Below are 20,201 nucleotides of genomic sequence, written 5' to 3'. Positions count from 1 at the left end.
AGGGGAAGCTGAATGCTCAGCGGTCAGGACTCTGCGACAGCCTATGGCCTCAGAAAGTGGGGCTCTCATGGGTCTGTTCAACTGCCCATGCAATATTTATTATGTAACTTCATCTCTGATGATATTTGTCTGGGGTTTCAAGTTTTTTAGAGATGCCATGTTGTATCCATTGCTTCTTTCTTCAAGCTAAGCTAAATTATGATTTTATCATATATATGTGTATCTATATATAAATGTGTTTGACTAAAATATTTGCTATAATGGCAAGAAACTAAGTCTGTGTTACATTTAATATTAACAGTTAATAGAAATCAAGCTGATAAACAATGACAGCAGAGATGAGCTGAATGTGAGCGTGAAGAGTGAATAGTAAAATCAGCAGACAACAGAGTTAAAAGTAAACACCTCAGTAATTGGACTCAACGCAACAGTGGCTGCAGATCGAAGAGTAAGAAGACGCAACACATGCTCACTGTAATATAATACTGGAGCTTATCTCAGTGAACCAGCTAGTGCCAGGAGATTAATAAAACAGATGCCATCAGGAACAGACATGTATCAAAGGAGTCAAACAACCATTCTCCATCAAACAAATAGGCTATTGCTAACTGACATCCTCTTCTTGGAGCTATGACCTTTTGCTCTTCTGGACGTAAACAGGACCTTGAGGGGAAAGGTGGTGTAATTCAGCTAAAATCAGATTTCCATTTCACACTGTGTGCAGAAAGCACACTTGCCTCAAGGCTCCAAAGGGCCATTCCAGTGCTTAATCTTCTAACAAACACGGGGCTTAAAAAATGCTCCAGCCCTAACACAGCATTAGACATATGGTTGTGTCAGTGTCACACAACACTAGCATCTACTGCGCTGTATATAGTATAACATGTAATCAATCTCACAGGATGAGAACAAAAGTCTGACATGATGTCCCCTTATCACAGGCTGTGGAACAAACACTGACAACTCCTGACGAAAGCTGTGATAAAAATGTGAAGCCATCATTCACTCTGTTCTGCTTCAGGGCTCCCTGGAGTCGTGACATGGGGAAGGTACCGAGAGGAGGGACAAGCCATCAAAAGGATCTATGGCGCAGATATTGTGGTTCACTCCGATTCCTAACAAAGACAGCAACCGTTACAAAACTTCAGCTGCTCAGGTGAAATACAAAAACGCGTGGACAGAATCCAGCCTAGCCAAACAATGGTCGAGAGTATACAAATATACGTGTACAGCATATCATTAGGGCTTCAACATCCCAACAGGCTTCCCATGGCTAGTGAACACGGTACACTAATCAATATAAGCATGCATCATCAAGACTACTTAGCCAGTAACTACAGAAATCAATATAATAACCATTGTTTATGCATTACTCCTTTGAAAATGATGTATAGCAAATGCATCCTACTGCCAGATGCAAACAACATTTCACCATTTACATGCTCTACTCATAATTATTCACTTCACAGACTGCACCAACACTCCGTCATTAATAAATACACCAGGAGCTATAAACCGCTGCAAAAATATGCCAAGACAGCGAGCAATAAATATGCTCAATCCAATAAAGCATGCCTGTCACACTTAGTATGATTTAATAATTTTCAACAGGCACATCTGCCAGCTGTCTCTAGATTGACACCAAGTATTTTATTCTATTTGACTACGTCTTAAAAAACAAAAGAGAGTCCCAAAAGAGCAAGTAAACAGAAGAGAAAATCATTAAATATGACTGACACCTTATCACTGCATGATGACATGTGTGGCTCTCTTGAAGAAATCACAGTGTGGCAGGCATTACTGTCAGCATGCCTGACAGACATTCTAAGGAGCTACACCTACTGCTGTCAAGTGAAAAGATGACTGGTGAAACCTTTAACACCCCTTTTGTCAGAAAACCTGCTACCTCGTCCGACTTCTCAACATGTAAGTGTCCTGTGGTTTATTCATGATATACTGTCTTGCTGAAGTGGGAGGTGTTTTCATTTGCTTGAATGACCTCAGGTTTGGGCTTTTACCGAGGTTTTTAATTTAAACGAGAAAACAAACGCCATTTTAGGGGACAATGTGCTGACTGACCTGCTTGTGAACCCAGAGTTCCAGTGTTCCGTCAGTCTTTTTTTTTTTTAAAAACATTACGATTCCTACTACCCAGCAAATGCAGGAGGTATTCGTCAGAGCCTACTGCAGCAAATTCAGAGCCAGACTCCACTCATTGTGGTCACAAGCTAAATCAGTCATAAAGGATGCTGGACTAAAAATAAGAAATTTGGATCTTTACATAATGCCTTTGGGTGCCGCCGTTAAATTGCTAATTAGTGACACTGTGCTTAGGGTACGCGCAGAAGGGTGACTCAGAGTGTGCTCAAGCCGATGACCAAGTGTTTTCTTACAATAAAAAGCTACTTTTGTGACAAAGCAAAAGAAAACAACTGAGCAAAATCTAAAAAAAAAAAAAAATCCCCTCAATTTCTATTATTAATGGTGGACTTAGATGCTGATGCTCAGATAGCAGATCTAAAAGTTTTAAGAAAAGAAATCCATCACCTCCTACTACAATGGAACAATGTCCTCGTAAGTGTTGTACTCTGGATCTCCTTGAAATGATTAAGTGGCTGATTTTTTCTTACCCAAAAATCTACTGAACTGCTAAAATCTTTCTCAGGCTCTCAATCATTGTAAGTGAATGCAGAGCTGTGACAGGGCCCTGCACTCTACTCCACATGCGGGGGAAGGAGAGGAGAGGAGAGGAAGGCTGTAAATACACAGTATAGCTGAACAAATGTGTTTCACTGATCCGACTACAGCAGAGTAAAATTCACCATCAACAGCATACAGTACATCATAGAGGACTGTAAATGAATAATGTGAGGAGAATGTTCACATTTAAACACCCTGTGCAGCATCACAGATGTACCCACAAACTCACAAAACACAACCAGAACTTCACAGAAGCACACTTATTAGATTTGTATGGAGTATTCTTGCAGTCATTGGGAGGAAGCTTTACTTTAATGAAGCCTCAGGAGTCTGTCTTGCTCATACAGACAACTGCCCTCTGCCCAACTGTAGCGTACATCCAGCAGCTGGGAAGCGCAGAGTCTTCTGTACGTTAATCGACATAGCATTACAGTCTACTCTGACCCACAATGGTACGTTGGGGTGCAGTTATGAGCACTGATTCAACAGAATGCTAACAATTGCTCTAAAAAAAGAGGCAAGGGCTCTCTGAATCAATTACACAGCGCCAAGACTAGCTACTTAAAGGGGGAACGGATTTTCAAATTTGACCTTTGTCATCACAGTGAGCGTCTCCTGCAGTCTTTCACTAATTTGCTCTCTGGGGCAGCCAGAGTACCTCCACTGAGCTGGCACATGAACTGACATTCAGAGTTGCTGCAGGGTTTTAGGCCTGATCTGTCCCAGCTAGTTTAGCAAACACTGGCTTCCTGTGGCACAACTTACGACTAATGCTGGAGCCTCAGAAAAAAGAATGAATTCTTAATAAAGAATTTATTTAAATCTTTGAGGTAAATGTGGAAAGTACATCTAAAATATAGGTAAACATTATGAATTAAGCATAGTAGTTCATTCTAATACATGAATGTAGGAAACGTTTAGAAAATCAGTGCAGGGACATGAAGCTATAATAATGTAATTTAAGACAAGCAGTGGGTATGACTGGTACTGTAGATACTGTATTATTTTTCTCATCATCACCATCATCACAATAATGTCATGCACAATAAACATAAATACATTCTCAAACCTGATAAGAAAAGTAATTCTGAGTGTGCATGCCATGCAATTATGTCACTGGGTCAATCAGAAGGAGCCTCCTTTAGTTGGACCGTGACCAGAGTAGTAATGTACAGTATAACAGCAGAGGTGCAGGTTTTAATTAAAAGTAATTAAAAGTAACAGAGTAGCAGGGTAGCTCTAAGGGAATGATGGGGCTTAAGATAGATAATGGAAAGAGATGCGATATCAGACACATTGACGGTGGTGATGGACAGAGGTGGTAATGCTTTTCTACCAGCTTAAAGCATTCTGAGGGTGTCTACAAATTTCTAAAGGCTGAATCTTTTATAGCTTGTGAGGATGCAATTAAATGGATCAGAAACCAAACAAGCATGTTTTCCTTATAGGGCTTATTGTATATACATTAGGTTTGGTTTCTGGGAAGTCTACTAGCGAACAGGTTTTGTACAAATACCAAAACAAAAAAAAATAATAATCAGAAAGCCTGTTTAGTTAAAGCTACATTTCAGTGATGATGGGAATTCCTGAGGAAATACAAGAATGATGAGAGGCACAGGTCACATCTGTGAGCAATGAGTGGTGCAATTCTTAATTCTTCAATGAACATGACAGATTCCCCGCAGACAGCAGGGCTCAGGAGGAGTTGTTGTTTCAGTTGCCCCCGCTGACACATCTAACAGATCAGAAGAGCTGAGACAATCAAAAAAGAGAGGGCAGGGAAGCCCTGTTCTTATGTAATCTATGTCACAATAATGCCTGCTGGCTTTGGCTTAAGTAAATATCATTGTAATAATAGTAAAATAAGATTAGAGCTAACATTTAAAATATAAATACAAATTATAATGCAGTGTTATAGTACTATATATTCATGGGATGACAGAAGATGCAGCATAGTGTGAGTAAATATGAACCATGTTACTAAAGTAATGATTTAACAGCCATGTGGTGATTTCCACGTACAACAAGGTGAGCTTACGTCAAACATGGCTGAGATACAGGCTTTCATCAAAGATGGCTGAAATGCTGTCTCAGCGAGCACACTCACTAATCTGAAGGAGAGAGGGAGGAGAGTAATCTGCCCTGTTCAAAAGGAAGATCCTCCTGCCCGTCTGTGTGCATTTGTCACACCTAAGGGAACGTTCCAACAGAGAACCGTTGCTAGGCAGAAATGCTCTCCGCTGCACGCATCTCAGTGGAAGAATGCAGCTTCTTTATGACGATGCCCTAGAATCTTGTGAGTCCTAACACTTGTGAATTTTACCTGGTATCTATGCACAGAGTAGCAATACATACAATATTGACATATGTGCAGAAACAAATAGTAAAAAAAGCCCGCTAATCCCCAAATGCTAGGAAGGCAATTAAAAAATAAAATTAATGAAATATTTCCTCCACAGTATATTATACCCAAGGTGCAATCCCCCTCAATCCTTATCAGCACTTTTAATTAGCATTGTACAGTATTTTGGCTCAGCAAAACGCAGCCACCTCCAGTGTTTGCTTCTTATATCACAGGAACCACTGGCAGACAACACACATTTTAAATTAAGAGTTTGTTATGGTGTAGATCTAATGTCTGCTATAATCACCTCTTCACACGCTGGTGTTTCTGTTTAAACGTGGGAGAATAACGACGATATTTTTTGCTTTGGGTTTCTGACAGGATTTGCGATTTGCAGATATTTGAGTTGCAACTAATTTTTTTCAATTTCAATGTCAATTTCCAAAAATAAGTCAATATCATAATTCAGAGATTCTTTTTTTCAAGCTTGCAGACAATTATTCCAACATGAGAAGGAATTTAAGCATTAGAAAGTGTTAGATACAGAGACGAAAAAATATAGTTGTGTCCTAATGTTACTGTTAAATATGTATGAAAGATGAGATGCTGTTAAAGTTGCGCAGTATTTGTGCATTGCTTTGACATCTGCAGCAATTAGGAGTAAAACACATGTACACACAAAGATGTAGGGCAAATTAAAGTAAAACAAAGAAAACAACGCTCCATTCTGGAGGAGACTGAGATAACCTGTTTCACGTTTGACAACATTAAGTTACGTTGGCGTTAAAGGCTACAGCACTTTCTAAAGAAAGTGGGTCAGACTTTGTTGTCAAACATGTATAATGTCAGAAGAAGACTAGAAGCCTAGAGAGAAACGAAGCAATAGACGTGGCCTTAGGAGGGCTTTCAAACAAACAAAGCGTCACATTTTATTAAGATACGCAAGCTGACAGTTTCCGAAATATGTGCTTGATGCTGTTAAGTAACAACTTTTAAGTGATGCGAAGCAACATTAGCCCAGGTCTAAATATTTAGCATCTAAAAGCACAGCAGAGAGGGCTTTCTACTTCCTGCCACTACTGCACAGTTCATACACAATACAGAGCAACCCCCTGCAGCTGCCACATACAAACACAGCAACACAACTAAATGAAACACATGGTTGTGTCAGAAAGTCATTAAGCTAATATAAGCATCAAGTAGAATTTAGTCAATTTTTTTGTAGCAAACATTCAAAGTGATGAAGAGCAATAACAAGGGTCTAAATAGCTCTGCTCTTTCATACTCCTTTTAAATATATACATAAAAAAGTATTGTCCTGGATTGTTTGATGCAACACATGGTAAGAGTTAGTTATTGCAACAACCCACATCATCAACAATAAATCTTATGTACTATATTATATTCTTGTTGGATCATTCCAGGTTAAAATTCAGTTAATTCATATATCTATGTACAATCAAATATATTTTCACAGGATCATCCTTAAGATGCTACAGACAGACAGTTAAAAACTACATGTTCAACAAAACTGAATTGTGTAATCACTGGCATTCGCACCTCTTGTGCCCACACTCCAGTTCTGACTAGAACATTTTGACAAGCTGTCACACTGGGCTAGCCAGAGATAGCTCAAAGAGGAACTAGAGAGGTCACCCCTGGAAACTAAATCTATATTACTTTAAACACCTAAACATCATCTTCCCCTGCTGTGACTAAGATAAAGCACAGTCAATTCTGCAGCTCTCACCATAGCAGGAAGAACATGAAGCGGCGATTCTGAGGTAAAATAGTGCAAGGACAGGTTAGGCTGCAGCCCATTCAGCTGTATCCAGCTGCAGCTGTGAGTCTACGAGCCTGTTGCTAAATTTAGCCCAAGTAGGGGATTGCCTGAAGCAAAACGTCACAGTCGCCCGGACTCACACACATGCTGCAGTGCTGCTGAGGTCTCGAAAATAAGTTCTGAGAGGCTCATTGGAGATGTATGTTTGCCAAAAGACGTGCGTGTGTATCAGACAGAAAGAAGTGGAAGGGAAAAAATTGTTTAAGTGTGTGTGAGAGGAGAAAAGACAGAGACATATGTTAGGACATGAAGAATACATGTTAGAATGGGCTTTGAAGCAGAAATGTAGAGGAAATAAACATTTCACGCTGCTGCCACCTTGTGACGGGCTGCTATTTTATGTGGCTAAGACGTTCGATTCCAAGAAATGCTCAAGAAATACTGGTGAAAATTAAAACTTACTGGACAAGATGAGATTTAGTAGTGTAGGAGATAGGATGTTCATCAGCGTAGGCGTGCTAACAGGGATGTACTTGTGTTTGGTGCAATGAGTGCAGTAGAAGGAAGGAGGAACATAATCCTTGTAACACCTCCACCATCTAGTGGAGAACACATGTTACTGACAGAGCTACTCAGATTCAACAAATTACCATTTACTCTTTACGTAGGGACGTGTGATATGTATTTTTTTGTCGTTTAGTAACTACATACAATTTACAGAAATAAAATTGTTGCTCAAATGGTTCGTTAGTAATTAGTAAATTGTTGGTTATCTGTGGCGATTACTAAACCAATAGTCATATGATCAATTACTGCGTAATCTGGTTGGTAAACCACCAATACCGCAAATGTGGTGTCACTTATGCTGCACAAGACCACTGTCTATGAAATATTTTTTACGTTTTCCTGACCCCTAGTGGCAAGAATCTGAAAATACACCAGTACTTAGGAAGCTAAACCTTTTCCTTATATATTAAAAAAACAGGCACATAAAAAAGAACTCCTTTAAACCATTATATAATGTGTCCAGCTTTTTAAAACTTTTGTAAGTGAACATAAAAGGATTATTGCCCATCAGTAAATAGTCAAACTCAGTTTTACATGTTTGACCACATAGGAGAAGGTCATTACCATGTCCATTAGTGTCCATAAGGCTACTGTTCCTCAGTCAATACAACAGGAGACAAGGCTTCTCCTCTCAGTTCACGGAACTCAAGCCGGATTCCTTACCCACTGCCTGGCTCTTCAATCACACTTTATGGAAACAAGGAAAGGTTTCATGATATGCAAATAGGCTTGCTGAGCAGCCTGATCAGGAACCCTAATCAAGTAATCAAGAATGGGTCTAGAGTGGCTTTTTACTATATCAAACATAGTGATCACCGATTTCTCAAGTAATGTACCAGTAAGTATGTATGGCTAATTTTCATTAAGAGTATTTAAATACTGTAAATGCCAAAAAGAAGGATCACAAAAGAGAACAAAGGGGACGACAATACAACCATGTTGGTCACATTTCTTGGAAAAGATAATGACACTGCAAACAATGGGCAAAGGTCAGCTTAGTAGTAACGTTGACCTGCCGTACATCTGAAATAATGATGAGTTTGACTCAGAGGTTGCATGTACTTGCTGACCCAAATGCAGCGCTAATTACAGAATTGTAGGTGATCAAGACCCAAGAACCAGCAGAAGAGGATCTTCTTTGCTTCAGCAGAAGAGCTACATCTCCGGTGGTAAACTAGCACCAAGAGCAACACTGAAGATCTCACATTAAATCACACTAAGGCTTGACTCACTCAACTGATCGCACAGTTTCTGTTTGTTCTACCAAAGCTTTCAACAGACAAAGCACCCCTTCCCATCATGATCCAGTGACTGAGCTTTACACACCACCAAGATGACTTTGGGAAAGACAATGACATACAACACTACCCACAGACAATGTAATAGTAGACAACCATACCTTTGTTTTGGTCAGGGACCTCAGCCAAATACAACAGCAGCCATGTCTGTGTGCGACGAAAACGATCCGTGTCCAGAACAATAACAACATCAGCTTACCAGGCCTAGTTAGACAACACAACAGCTGGTAAGCCTGATACCTGCTTCATTCCTTTGAACAGCAACAGTCCATAAAATGGACTATTTGGTTTCCTCTTATTGGATAGATGTCCCTGATTAAATGAGTAAGTGTTTTAAATTTGATATCTTGACGCAACGTAAAGGTCAATCCCTTCCTACTAAAGCGTAACTACAAATTAGCTTTATATCTACAATATAACTAATATGTAAACCTTGGTAGAACAAATGATATGAGCATTGTTTTCACAGACATTATATAGTGAAATTTCATAGTATACATTCCAAGTATTTAACCTTATGAAGCACTTCAGAAACATATAGTTCAATCTATGATCATGATTATTTCATGTGGTTTTAAATACTTTAATAACATATGGGAGAGGTTTCTTAGCTTGTAGTATATACATTTGCTGGAATCTACAGTATATACAAGTTCCTCATAAAATAAACATTTATTTTTATCTTTATTGTACAGAACTATTAGTAATTTAAAAAGCATGGAAGGGAATGAGAAAGGGAAACAAGACTTTTAAGGGGCCAGGTAACTCCTTACGGAGCACTCTGCCCTTCCCATGTAGGTGGGCAAATATGCCATCGACCTAGATGATTAAAATAAAACCTGAGCCCCAGTACCTATAAGTGCAGCTTGACCAGAACACAGCAAGACTACTTTGCATTTTTGTAAAACCATTTTTCTTATAAGATGGTTTATCTAAATAAAATCAATAGTAAAGTTCCACAATTGCATTACTTCAGGCCAGCGCACAAACAAATATACATCTGTCCTGCGGCTATTTAGTGGGACCTCAAACGCCTCACCTCTCTTAACCTAACAAAGCTGCTCTCACCTGCTGATTCTCAACATCCTCTACTGCCCAGGTCTTTGCAGCATCTGTGTCCCTGCTTATTTTTCCGCCTCTCTTACCTGTACTTCATGCCTGTCTGATAGGACACACACTCCTCCAGGGCCAGGCCATTCATCTTCAGGAAGTCTTCCATGTTCTTAATCTGAGCAGCGACTCTCTGTTCCCGGAGTCTCTGCAACTCGGCTTGGTCAGTGGGCCTCGCCGGTGGCTGATTCAGCCCCTGGTCCGAGTGGTAGCGGTTGATGCCGCTCCGGATGCTCTCACTGTATGACATAGACAGCATCTTGCCGCTGCCACTGCTGCTGCTCTTCCGAACACCGCTACCTGGCGCTGCCGGTTTGGGGATCTGCAGGTTTTCAGGAGGACAGTAACTGGACTGGCGTCGGCCTGGAGGCCCCCGTGGGCCACCGGCGTACCCTCCCGCAAACATGCCCCCTCCCCTACCCTCCTTCGCCTCCTCCTTATGATGCTCAGACGACTCGTGCAGTGAAGAATAAAGTGCGGACACTGATCAAGCGTGGAGCCAGGGCAAAGCTACCTCCTTGAATAGCTCCCGCTCCCATAAAAAAAACGGCTCTCCACTTGGGACAGCACACGGCCATGCATCCTGTAATCAGAGTCGCACAACATAACCCAGCACCACCCTCCCCTTACAGGTACAGGATGGCAGGGTTACACAGGTAGCATTCAGGTGATTAAGAAGCAGGGTCTTAAAGGACACATGCTAACTGCAAGGGGAAAACATTCAAACATGCATCAAGCAACAGGAGGTGACACCGTTCCTGGACTTCGTTCTTGATTCAGACAGAATCAAAACCCGTCAAGATAACATAGTCCATCATCTAATAAAAAACTAATAAAGGCCTTAAAGAAGCCTGAAACAACTGTGTAACATGCATTTAATACAAAGGTAATGTTTAAAGATTCTTTACTAACGCTGCTTATGTTATGTGATTTCTCCGTCTTTCAGTTTTTTAAACAGTGCTGTACTGAATTTAATCAGTTGAGGGCAGCACTGCATCAGTTTCACCATCAGAACAAGAAAACAACTCATTGCCATAGTGTATTCACTAGTGACCATCAACCACAAGTATTATTTCTTAGAAATGAAATGTATTTTATAATTAGACATTATTATTAAACAATTCTGTTTTGTGTGTAGTCATGGTACTTAAATCTACATAATCTAAAATCTAAACTGTAAATAAATGTTCATAAAAGCTTCTTTCAAGGTCAGTGTTTTTCATTGTTATGTCTCTGTAACACTCCCAATATATGTTTAGAATGTTAAGAATATGAATCAATTACATTATTAAACAACTATTAATGAAGCACACAAGTCATTTTTAATGTAGCGTGCCTTTTTATAATCAAACATGTAAATGTACTGCTGACTTGGTCTAAAATACTGTACACTGGTCTCTAATTAGGACTTCTGGAAACACAGGTTACAGAAATTCAAATATTGACAAAGCTTCTATTTAATACTAAAACATATATGTTGGTAAAATAACAATACTAGTAGTAGTAGCAGTAGTAGTAGTAGTGGTAGTAATAATAATAATAATAATAATAATAATAATAATAATAATAATAATAATAATAATAGTCTAATAATCTAATCATAATATTCAGGAAATAACACCGACAACATCGATAATCTATTCTGGAAGGAAGAGTTCTTTACCGTTACCACCATGGCACTCCTCCTGTCTCTCTAAATCACTACTGTTTTCCAACCTTTCTACCAAAAATAAGACCTTTAACTTCAAAATAAGGTTCCATCAAAAGACCCCGATAAGGAACCGAATTCAAAGAAGGCAGCATGCATCCACACATTCACCACACGCTCCTCACTCTGCCAGCCCCTCGCACACAAAACGCACACACACAGACACACAGACACGTGGTCATGTGTCCAAATCTTTCCTCAAACTCACCCGATTTCTTGGTGGTCGGCTCATGAGCAAAAGTTGTGGGGTCCTAGCCAGCTCTTATAAACACACACTGCAGACAGCAAAGACGCGGGTCCACCCAAGCTGGGAGTGTCCTACTAGGAAACATCTAAACCAATTAGTGAATAGGACGGAGCATCCATTCCCTCCCTTCACCACTTGAAACATACTCCATCACAACAACCAACACCTCTCCTCCTCCCCTCTCTGTGAGTTCTCATGGAAGAAATCCATTTGTCGTTTAGAGCCCGTCTTGTTTCTGCTAACCGCAGCAAATAATATCAGCCCTGAATAATTCACCAAAGCTTTTGCACTAAAAGCCTCTGATTGTTGTTCCACAGGAAAGAGTACTAAGAGCATGGACAATAATGAGCACTGGAGAGTTGTGTGTGCATGAAACACACACAAACACATAATATTATCAAGAAAACATAAGTTGCATCAGCACACACAAAGAAAAGTGACCTAGCATGTTCAAGTACACTCTAACAAATGCATTTATAAAAACCACATCAGTTAAGGACGCTTTCAGCAGCTGCCTTGTGTTCAGGTCAGAGTCAGTGTGCGACATGATGACGCAACACAGAACTGCAAAGCATAATTAAGAGAATGCTATATACATGAAAGTTCAAATGAACATTATTGTAATTAATATTCTTTATCATTGGGACTAAAAAGTCCACCCATCAAAGAGCTACTTTATCTGTAATGTGTTTGAAATGTATAAGAGAACTAATCTGAAGATGATGATAAACGACAACCACCGCCTCCTACTTCACACATTCCTTTTGCACATACCACAGATAAAGTGACCTGATCCTATGAACTGCTAGTGTGTTCTAGTTAGAGAAGAGCTGGGTTAAACCTAAAAACCTTAAATTAATGCTTCATCCTCTAATGACAGGCATAATAAAACTAGTAAGAAGAAAAAAAATGCAAACAGAATTGATTTCTACCATTCCAAAGTAGAACCTTTATAGATCATTTGCATTCCAGTATACCATTAAGCCACTGTTGAAGATTACAGTCTATGCATAACAAGAGCAGGATGACTGAAAACTTCTCTTCCCAGCATCAGTCCATCAGTGCGTTAGACAGCGAACGGGGGCTTAATGGATCCCCTTCATGTAGGCTGGAGCAGAAGACAGTGGGGCAGTTTGCACTTTAAAAGGACAGAAATGTGCGAGGCGCCAAGATAAAAATCCGATAGTGCGCTCATTATAAGCACATCGACACAGTCAGGAGTTTTTATAACTGGATCAGCAGAATAACGCCTAATATGAGACCGTAAAACATGATCCTACTCTGAAGTAGCAGAAAGACTGACCATCCAAATGCACACTACTGGAGGAGTGAGCAGCAGCTACCCTACTCTACCAGTACCTTAAAAAAAGATCAAAATTACGTTTTTGTTTTCATCATAACACCAAGAACCAAAAACATGTGGTTTATAAAAGATTATAAAATAGAGCAAGAAGAAAAAAGAAGGTTACAATCATTCAGCCAGTTAGTTGTTCAAGTGCTACTTTTTTGCCTCAAGTGCTACTTGAATAAATAAATATCAAACTCAGACAGTTACTCTTGATTCAAAGGTTTTGTGCAGCACCTTTGAAAAGGAACTGTATCATGACCCCTATCAGGTTTTTGCTGGATAGTGCACGGCCAGCTAAATACAAGACGCCAAGCGTCATCTATGCTGCAGACGTCTACTGAGGAATGTTGGTTTTAAATGACGGAACAGCAAATATCCGCAGTTTGTAATACTGAACATTATAAAGCACACAACCTGACAAATGAATACAGCACATAAAGTATGAAATACCACACAAGAAAATAACACTTAGGCCAAGCAGACACCGCTTAGTGACAAATACCTGTAGAACTGCAGTTGTCGTTTGGGGCTCCCATAACGAGCGCTGAAGACAACAGGAGAAAAGGGGGAAAGAAAGCTCTGATTAATGAAAGCAGGGGAGAGATGTTAGTAGTGGCAAGAATGCAAATGCTGGCTGGTAAGCAAAGACAGGGCAAAGTGTGCAGAAGAGTGAAAGAACACAAGTAAAATGCTATTTGTACAAATTGAAAGCCTTAAGATCTAACAACCCAACATGTGATATTCCCCAAACCTGTCTCTGTTACCTCCAAGTACCCACAGTGTTAAATAGTTTTTGTGACAAAAATAAAAAACAGTTGCTCAAAATTGATATATAAAGTTAATTTAAATAGGAAAGTTAATACAACTATACGTAACACAGACCCATTAAAATGCAACACTGGGATTTTTCATTTTGCAACTTAGTGAAGTCAAAGCTCTGAGCTTTAACTCAATGAATTCGAAAAAGCTGGGGCATTAACAGCTATTGTGACACACCTACAAACAAACTAACAAAATTATAAACATGTATGAACATAAGAACTGCCTTTTATATGTGAATGAAGACTGTTTCCTCCTCTGCCGAGAAGCTTTGTAGCTGCCGTCAGGTGCTGCTTTTTTGTGGGTTGTTCTGGCTTTAGTCTTGAAGTGAAAAGCTGCTCTGTTACTATAGGGTTAAGATCATGTGACTGACCTGGACACTGTTCCAAAGTTGTTTTAGCCACTCCCCAAGTCTCTGGCACCACATGCTGGTGAAATACCAGAGTGCAAAATAATCTGGACATAATGCTGCTCCCACAAAGGAGAGACAAATTCATCTCATATCCATAAAAACATTATGTGTCGGCAATTAACATACCTGCCACCTGTATCCCCCTTTTTATTGACCATTCTAGACATACTGTAGTATTTACAGCATGAGTTGAGCTGCCGTGCATTGCGCGTTGCGCAAGTTGAGGTTCCATTCGGCTTTGCTTTGATCGGACACACAAGGATCTTGCTGGTAGGAAACTTAATCTGTGACTATGATCTTTCATAGTCACGGTGTACACGACAAGACTCAACAAACAAAAACACATTACAGTCCATCCACCATCACGGTTTACGAAGCCATTTACTTTACTTGTGTGAAACACTGGACAGCCTCATTTAATACCTGACTGAGTTTGATCAATGTAGTGCAAAGTACATACATGTTTGTGTTTGCTGAAAGTGCAACAGACTCTTCGACTCACCTGTATATCATGCCCGGTGAGCCAGTCTGTCGAAGGGAGAGGCGAGCTGGGGAGTCTGTGGTAGATTCAGGATACATGGAGGCAGGAGGGCGGGGGTGTGGCCAGCCTGCCGGGGATGGTGATCTTTTATTGGGACCAGAGGGGGGTAGTCTATCACTGATCTGTCTCTGGGAAAGAGAAAAAGTCACACTCAGTGGTAAGGCACTTGTACATAAATCCTTCCCTTCACCAAGTTAATTAATTACATTATTTTCAGAGGGAGAGAGTGACAGAGAAGGATGCCAGCTTTTTTCCATTAAAATCTTTGAAAAAAGAAGGTTGAAAGCATCTGTCAGAGGACGTATCCTTTTATTTATTTTTTTAAAACAGAACCTCCACCACTAGATGGAGACATATCCTTACTCTAAATTAATTAACTACAGGATGAAGCTTTCTCTTCTCTCTAGCTTGTATTAAGTAATGGCAACATTAACGATATGAGCAACTACCTATTCTAACAAGATCAAAACCACTAAAAACAAAAAAAACAACAAAAAAAAAAAAAGGACGGCAGCACCATAAAAAGTCAAGAGGATAAAAGTAGCAAACAAAATCACATTACAATTATGTGTAACACTCCGTAGACAGTACATACATGTAGTGTATTTGCATGACCAACAGCAAACGGTGGCTAATCTGCTGCTTAAAGCACCGACTGGATTCTATGAATAATTTAAAGTGTCTGCCCAAGAAGCAGGCCACTGCTGTAGAAAGGGCTACTGCTGGAAAGCTGGGCATCAATGAGGGTTGGATAGGTGGTTATTTTAGCACACATTGTAACTTTATCAGCATCAGCCGTGCATTTGTTTCAGCCCAGTTTACTCTAGTGGGTAAAATAAACTAAGGGAGGCAGTGGAAGACGTAAAGAGAGATGCATCTATGTGACCCTGACAAGCTGTGAGCTGAGCAGCTCATCTACCCTATTTCACCAGTGACTGCACTCACGTTGAGTCATGGTTTGTAACTGACATCGTAATGATAATATGAAGGTGACTTTCTCTTCCCATCAATTTCCCAAGACGCCAATATGATCCCAAGGACTATAATGCTCCTTGCCAATTCATTTTCATCACAACACAATAGGACAAGGGCCATCTACTGTCAGGTGATGATGACAGCATGACCCTGATGGATAAAAGGCATGGCAATAGATAAAAAGTAAGACAACATTACATTACATAACAAAATTTTCAAAAAGTAAGGTCACCAGTGTGTCACAGATAAAAGGTTACTTACAAACACAACTGTCGCATTTTCATAACTTCTGGGAACATGACATAACAAACCAAACAGATGACATAGAATTTTTAATAAACTATGCATAATGTTTTACATTTTGAATCAGCTGTTAAAAGTCCTTTAATTGCTGTACAAATTTTGTCTTTACACCTGACTACTGACTGTAGCACATTGCATAGCAATGCAGCAGTCTTGCTGAGATGCAGTTTGAGAGGATGCTGCTGCTGACTGCAGCATTGCGGTACACTACAGACTGGCTCTGTCTCAAGTTAGAGGGCTCAGATTTACTGCACTAATGGTCCAAGGTGCACTTTGCAGATTAAAACTGAAGACAGAAAGACAGGAAGCACAAGGTAAAGTAAAAAAGAATGGAGTGAAATGGCCTTCCTTCCGGTGTCCAGGCATAGTGCATGAGAGATATAATAATGTGACTATGACAAAACAATACATCACTCCTTCTGTACAAAATACAAAAATACACTCACAAGAGTCTGAATTTTCCAAAAAGCAGATGTCATCTTATCCTCTTTTACTTTAAATACAATATGTCCATCTAGGTGCCTGTTGAACTTCAAATTGGCTCCCTGATTTATCTGTTCACTAGTAGCCTGGACTGTGCATCCCCACATTATTGCTGGGTTTGACTGCAGCATTGCTGTTCATAGAAACAATGTCCAAAGCATCAGTAGTTCAGTAACTGTACAGTACATGCTGATACAGTAGGTCATCTCAATCCGCTTCCTGCACTACACCACACATCAATGTATTTGCCTAAATAAACAGAGAAGGCGTGCACTCTAAATTGCTTGATAAATCACCCTGTACACACTATCGATTACTCAAATTGCTTAGAGTTTTTAAAATACCTAAACGTTTTTATGCAAGAAGGAATAACCTTAAATTCATGACAATGATCCACTTCATTAACTCTTATAGAGAACCAAATGACGAAATTATTAATCAGAAGACAATCATTAGTGCAGCTCCAGCAGCTACAGCATGTGAAATGTGCATTAGTGATATAGCTGCAGTAATATAATGTGACGGTAGTGTCAGATGCTGATATCAGTATCTTCTTCATTTGCTTAACGGAAGTACAGTAGTGCACAAAAAACAAGCACTAGAAAGATGGAGTCACATTATGCTGATAAGCTCAGCCAATACACCTCAGTCTCTTCTAAACAAAATGTAAAATTGAGTCACAAAAGCGCTCCATCCATAAATCCACCTACATCCAGCCTGAGTGAATCCCCTCTTGAGACAAAGCTTACGTGAGCGATGGAAGCAGGCAGGCTGTGCTGGCCTGGAAAGCAAAGCACGGCCCAGCATTGTGTAGTATGTTGGCAGCTGCAGAAAACACACACAGACCCAAGCAGATGGCTACGGAAGAGGAAGACAGGCTAACAGACGAGAACTGCCGGGGATATCCTACATGGGAGTTCAGTCAGGCAGAGGAAGAGAGGGAGAGGGGGAGAGGCAGGGAGAGCGTGTGACAGAGGGAGAGAGAGAGGGGAAGTAGAATAGGCCTGCTCTATGCTGCACTACAAAGAGGATTCAGATGGAATCTCTTCTTTTTATCCCTGACAATCATCAAATAATGAAACAAAAAACACAAAGAAAATAAAGCACTGGCTTTATTCCATCATCACCATACAGACAGCTTGTGGCTTTTTAAATGGTCTTCCCTCTGTTAAGCTGTGGAGAGCCCTTGATTACAGAAGCAGTGCAGGTCACTGCCTGCTAATAGATGAAAAAAGCTAACAGCAATCTGCATAAATAGCCTATTTATATAGCAAACGTCTGATACAAATCCTCCTCCCCCAGTTAAAAGCACAACTGAGAGCAGCGCTGTCAGGAATCATTAAATTCTAGGACAGCCGTAGCTGTTTTACAAGCAGAGGTTTACCACATATTAAAGCTAAACTTAAGCCACGTCCATCAGCGGCTGCTGTGATTGGCCCTAGAGTTCAGCAGAAAAGATGTAGTTTAGAGCATTATATGTAAGAATTCTAATCCTCAAGATTTCAATTACATTAGACCCAATCTTGATGCTATTTATAGTTAGTGTATATTTCTGTTCCATATATTTGCATTAATTTTCCAAAATCACAGCTCAGTGCAGTCATCAATACTTTTGGTTTACAAACTCTGTATGGAAATGCAAAGAAAGGCAAGTTAAATATTACAAGCTAATCAAGCAGAGACTATGGAAGCAACTTGGGCCTGTAATGCTCAAATGAAGCCTTTGCTACAGTGACACTGCAGGGGAAGAACATACTGCAGTGAACCATGAGCACTGAGCAGCACACTGCAGCAGAAATATGAAACCATCCTGCTCTTCCTCTGGGTCCATATCAGCTCTCTGTGCACGACACCTAAAACAATGATAATTAGACATGAAGACACATTTTAGGTTTTGTCTCGTGCCGACTTCATATCAATCCACTTGGCGCATGGTTTTTAAACTCAAACTATTTCTTTTAAAAAAGGCAGAAGCGGTTTTGGGTTAGACTGTGGTGTTAGGCGGTCCTTTAACCACAGGCAATCAGGTTAAGATGGACAGGATTTCAGACCACACCCTGGTCTGAATGCACTTTTAATTACCTGCTTAAATGCACAGTGCCTATCTTTGGCAGTTTTTAACTTCTGCCTAATTCACATAAATAAATAAATGTACTGTACAGAGGCCATTAGGTTCCTAGCATCTTTTCACCATGAATAATCTGCCCTATTTTTCATCCTTCCTCAAATACTACATACCAGTGCTATCTGCGTCACTGCACATGTAATGACACATGGACATGAGCAGTCAATTATTACTTCTGCATACGTGAGCACAAAGCAATACATATAATATATGATATAAAACATAACTGAGGAGAAGGACAGAGGCATTAAACTGACATTTTGCAGCACAGATGCAATTAGCATGGTGACCAGTGACGTGATCACAGGGTCAGATGTTAAACCAATTTATATATAATACAGTAACAATAGCTATGTGGCCCAATGGGTTGAAGAGATACAAGTCGAGAAGATTCTGCTAAGTACATCACATGAACCGTTTCAAGTTACTGACTACACAATGCTGACAAAACATGCATGCATGTTCAGGCTGTATATCTGGTGGTATTCTGGTACTGCAGCAATAATATAAACACAGACACTGGTATTTATCCTGTCTCATTTATTTAGCTTTTTCGTTGTTTTGGTTTAGACCTGTCCAGGGTGTACCCTGCCTCTCGCCCGTAGCCAGCTGGGATAGGCTCCAGCACCCCGTGACCCCGCACTAGGGAGTAAGCGGTTAAGAAAATGGATGGATGGATGGGTTGTTTTGGTTTATGGAGATGGCAGACAGCCAGCGCCTCCCGTTTCTATCTATAAAATTACACTAATGCTATAAATATATTGTTTAATAATTCATGCGAGTATTTGAGTATCATTCCAATGCCTTCATAGACAAACCCTTGATACCCCCACTTTTGGGTTCCAGTCCCCCAGGATCTAGTGTTTTCTCTGGAGATGCTGCCATGTCACCAGGATGGATGCTGTTCCTAACTGACGGGGAAAACATTGCAAGTATGAATGAGAGTTCCTAATAAAACCTGACGCAAATCTAGCAAGTGGCTGGCAGCTCTTTAAATGGGGCCTGAGTGCCCCCAGGAGAAAAGGTCTGTAGAGATTTGCACGCGTTCTGATACTTTACCTTAAAATAAGTAATGACAAATCACGGAAGAGAGGGAAAACAACAAAACTGCGGCTGAATTACCACTGCGGGGAAAAAAGATGTGCAGGCATTCGGGAGCGAGCTGTTCTAAGGAGGACTGTGAGCTGCAGAACAGCAGTTCTATGCATCACCTCTACCACTGTGGTTCCTCTCATGTCCTGTGTTAACGCATGATGCTTGACTAGTGACAAGCACCGTTTAAGGGCTTTCACAACATCAACTGATTGTACTTGAGTGTGTTGTTCTAACAGCTAAAGTTGCGAAGTGTATAAAAATACATGGGGTAAGGTGTAATGTGTTGCTTCAGAAAATACATTTAATTTCACATAATTCCAGTAACACTACAACTCTGCAATAT

At 40.2% G+C, this 20,201-nt stretch overlaps 1 protein-coding gene across 5 annotated transcripts in view; it reads right to left on the bottom strand.

The window, feature by feature from the left end:
* kcnab2a (potassium voltage-gated channel subfamily A regulatory beta subunit 2a) overlaps window positions 1-20,201 on the bottom strand; it is a 56,620-nt gene that overhangs the window by 21,278 nt on the left and 15,141 nt on the right. For 2 of the 5 annotated variants that reach the window (XM_029152163.3, XM_029152162.3), the window contains exons 2-3: window positions 14,839-15,005; window positions 13,608-13,649 (exon numbers count right to left, since the gene is read on the bottom strand). In XM_029152163.3, the coding sequence (XP_029007996.1) occupies window positions 13,608-13,649; window positions 14,839-14,915 (119 nt within the window). In that variant the 5' untranslated portion in view covers window positions 14,916-15,005. Of the gene's footprint in view, window positions 1-9,837; window positions 10,104-13,607; window positions 13,650-14,297; window positions 14,319-14,838; window positions 15,006-20,201 lie in introns of those variants that run through there. The other 3 variants (XM_029152165.3, XM_055508796.1, XM_055508795.1) reach the window with 3 other exon arrangements.

This window comes from Betta splendens, chromosome 5 (genome assembly GCF_900634795.4).
Source record: "Betta splendens chromosome 5, fBetSpl5.4, whole genome shotgun sequence".
Classification (NCBI taxonomy): domain Eukaryota; kingdom Metazoa; phylum Chordata; class Actinopteri; order Anabantiformes; family Osphronemidae; genus Betta; species Betta splendens.
The sequence above is the reverse complement of the archived record's forward strand: the minus strand, read 5'-3'. Positions and strand labels throughout refer to the sequence as shown.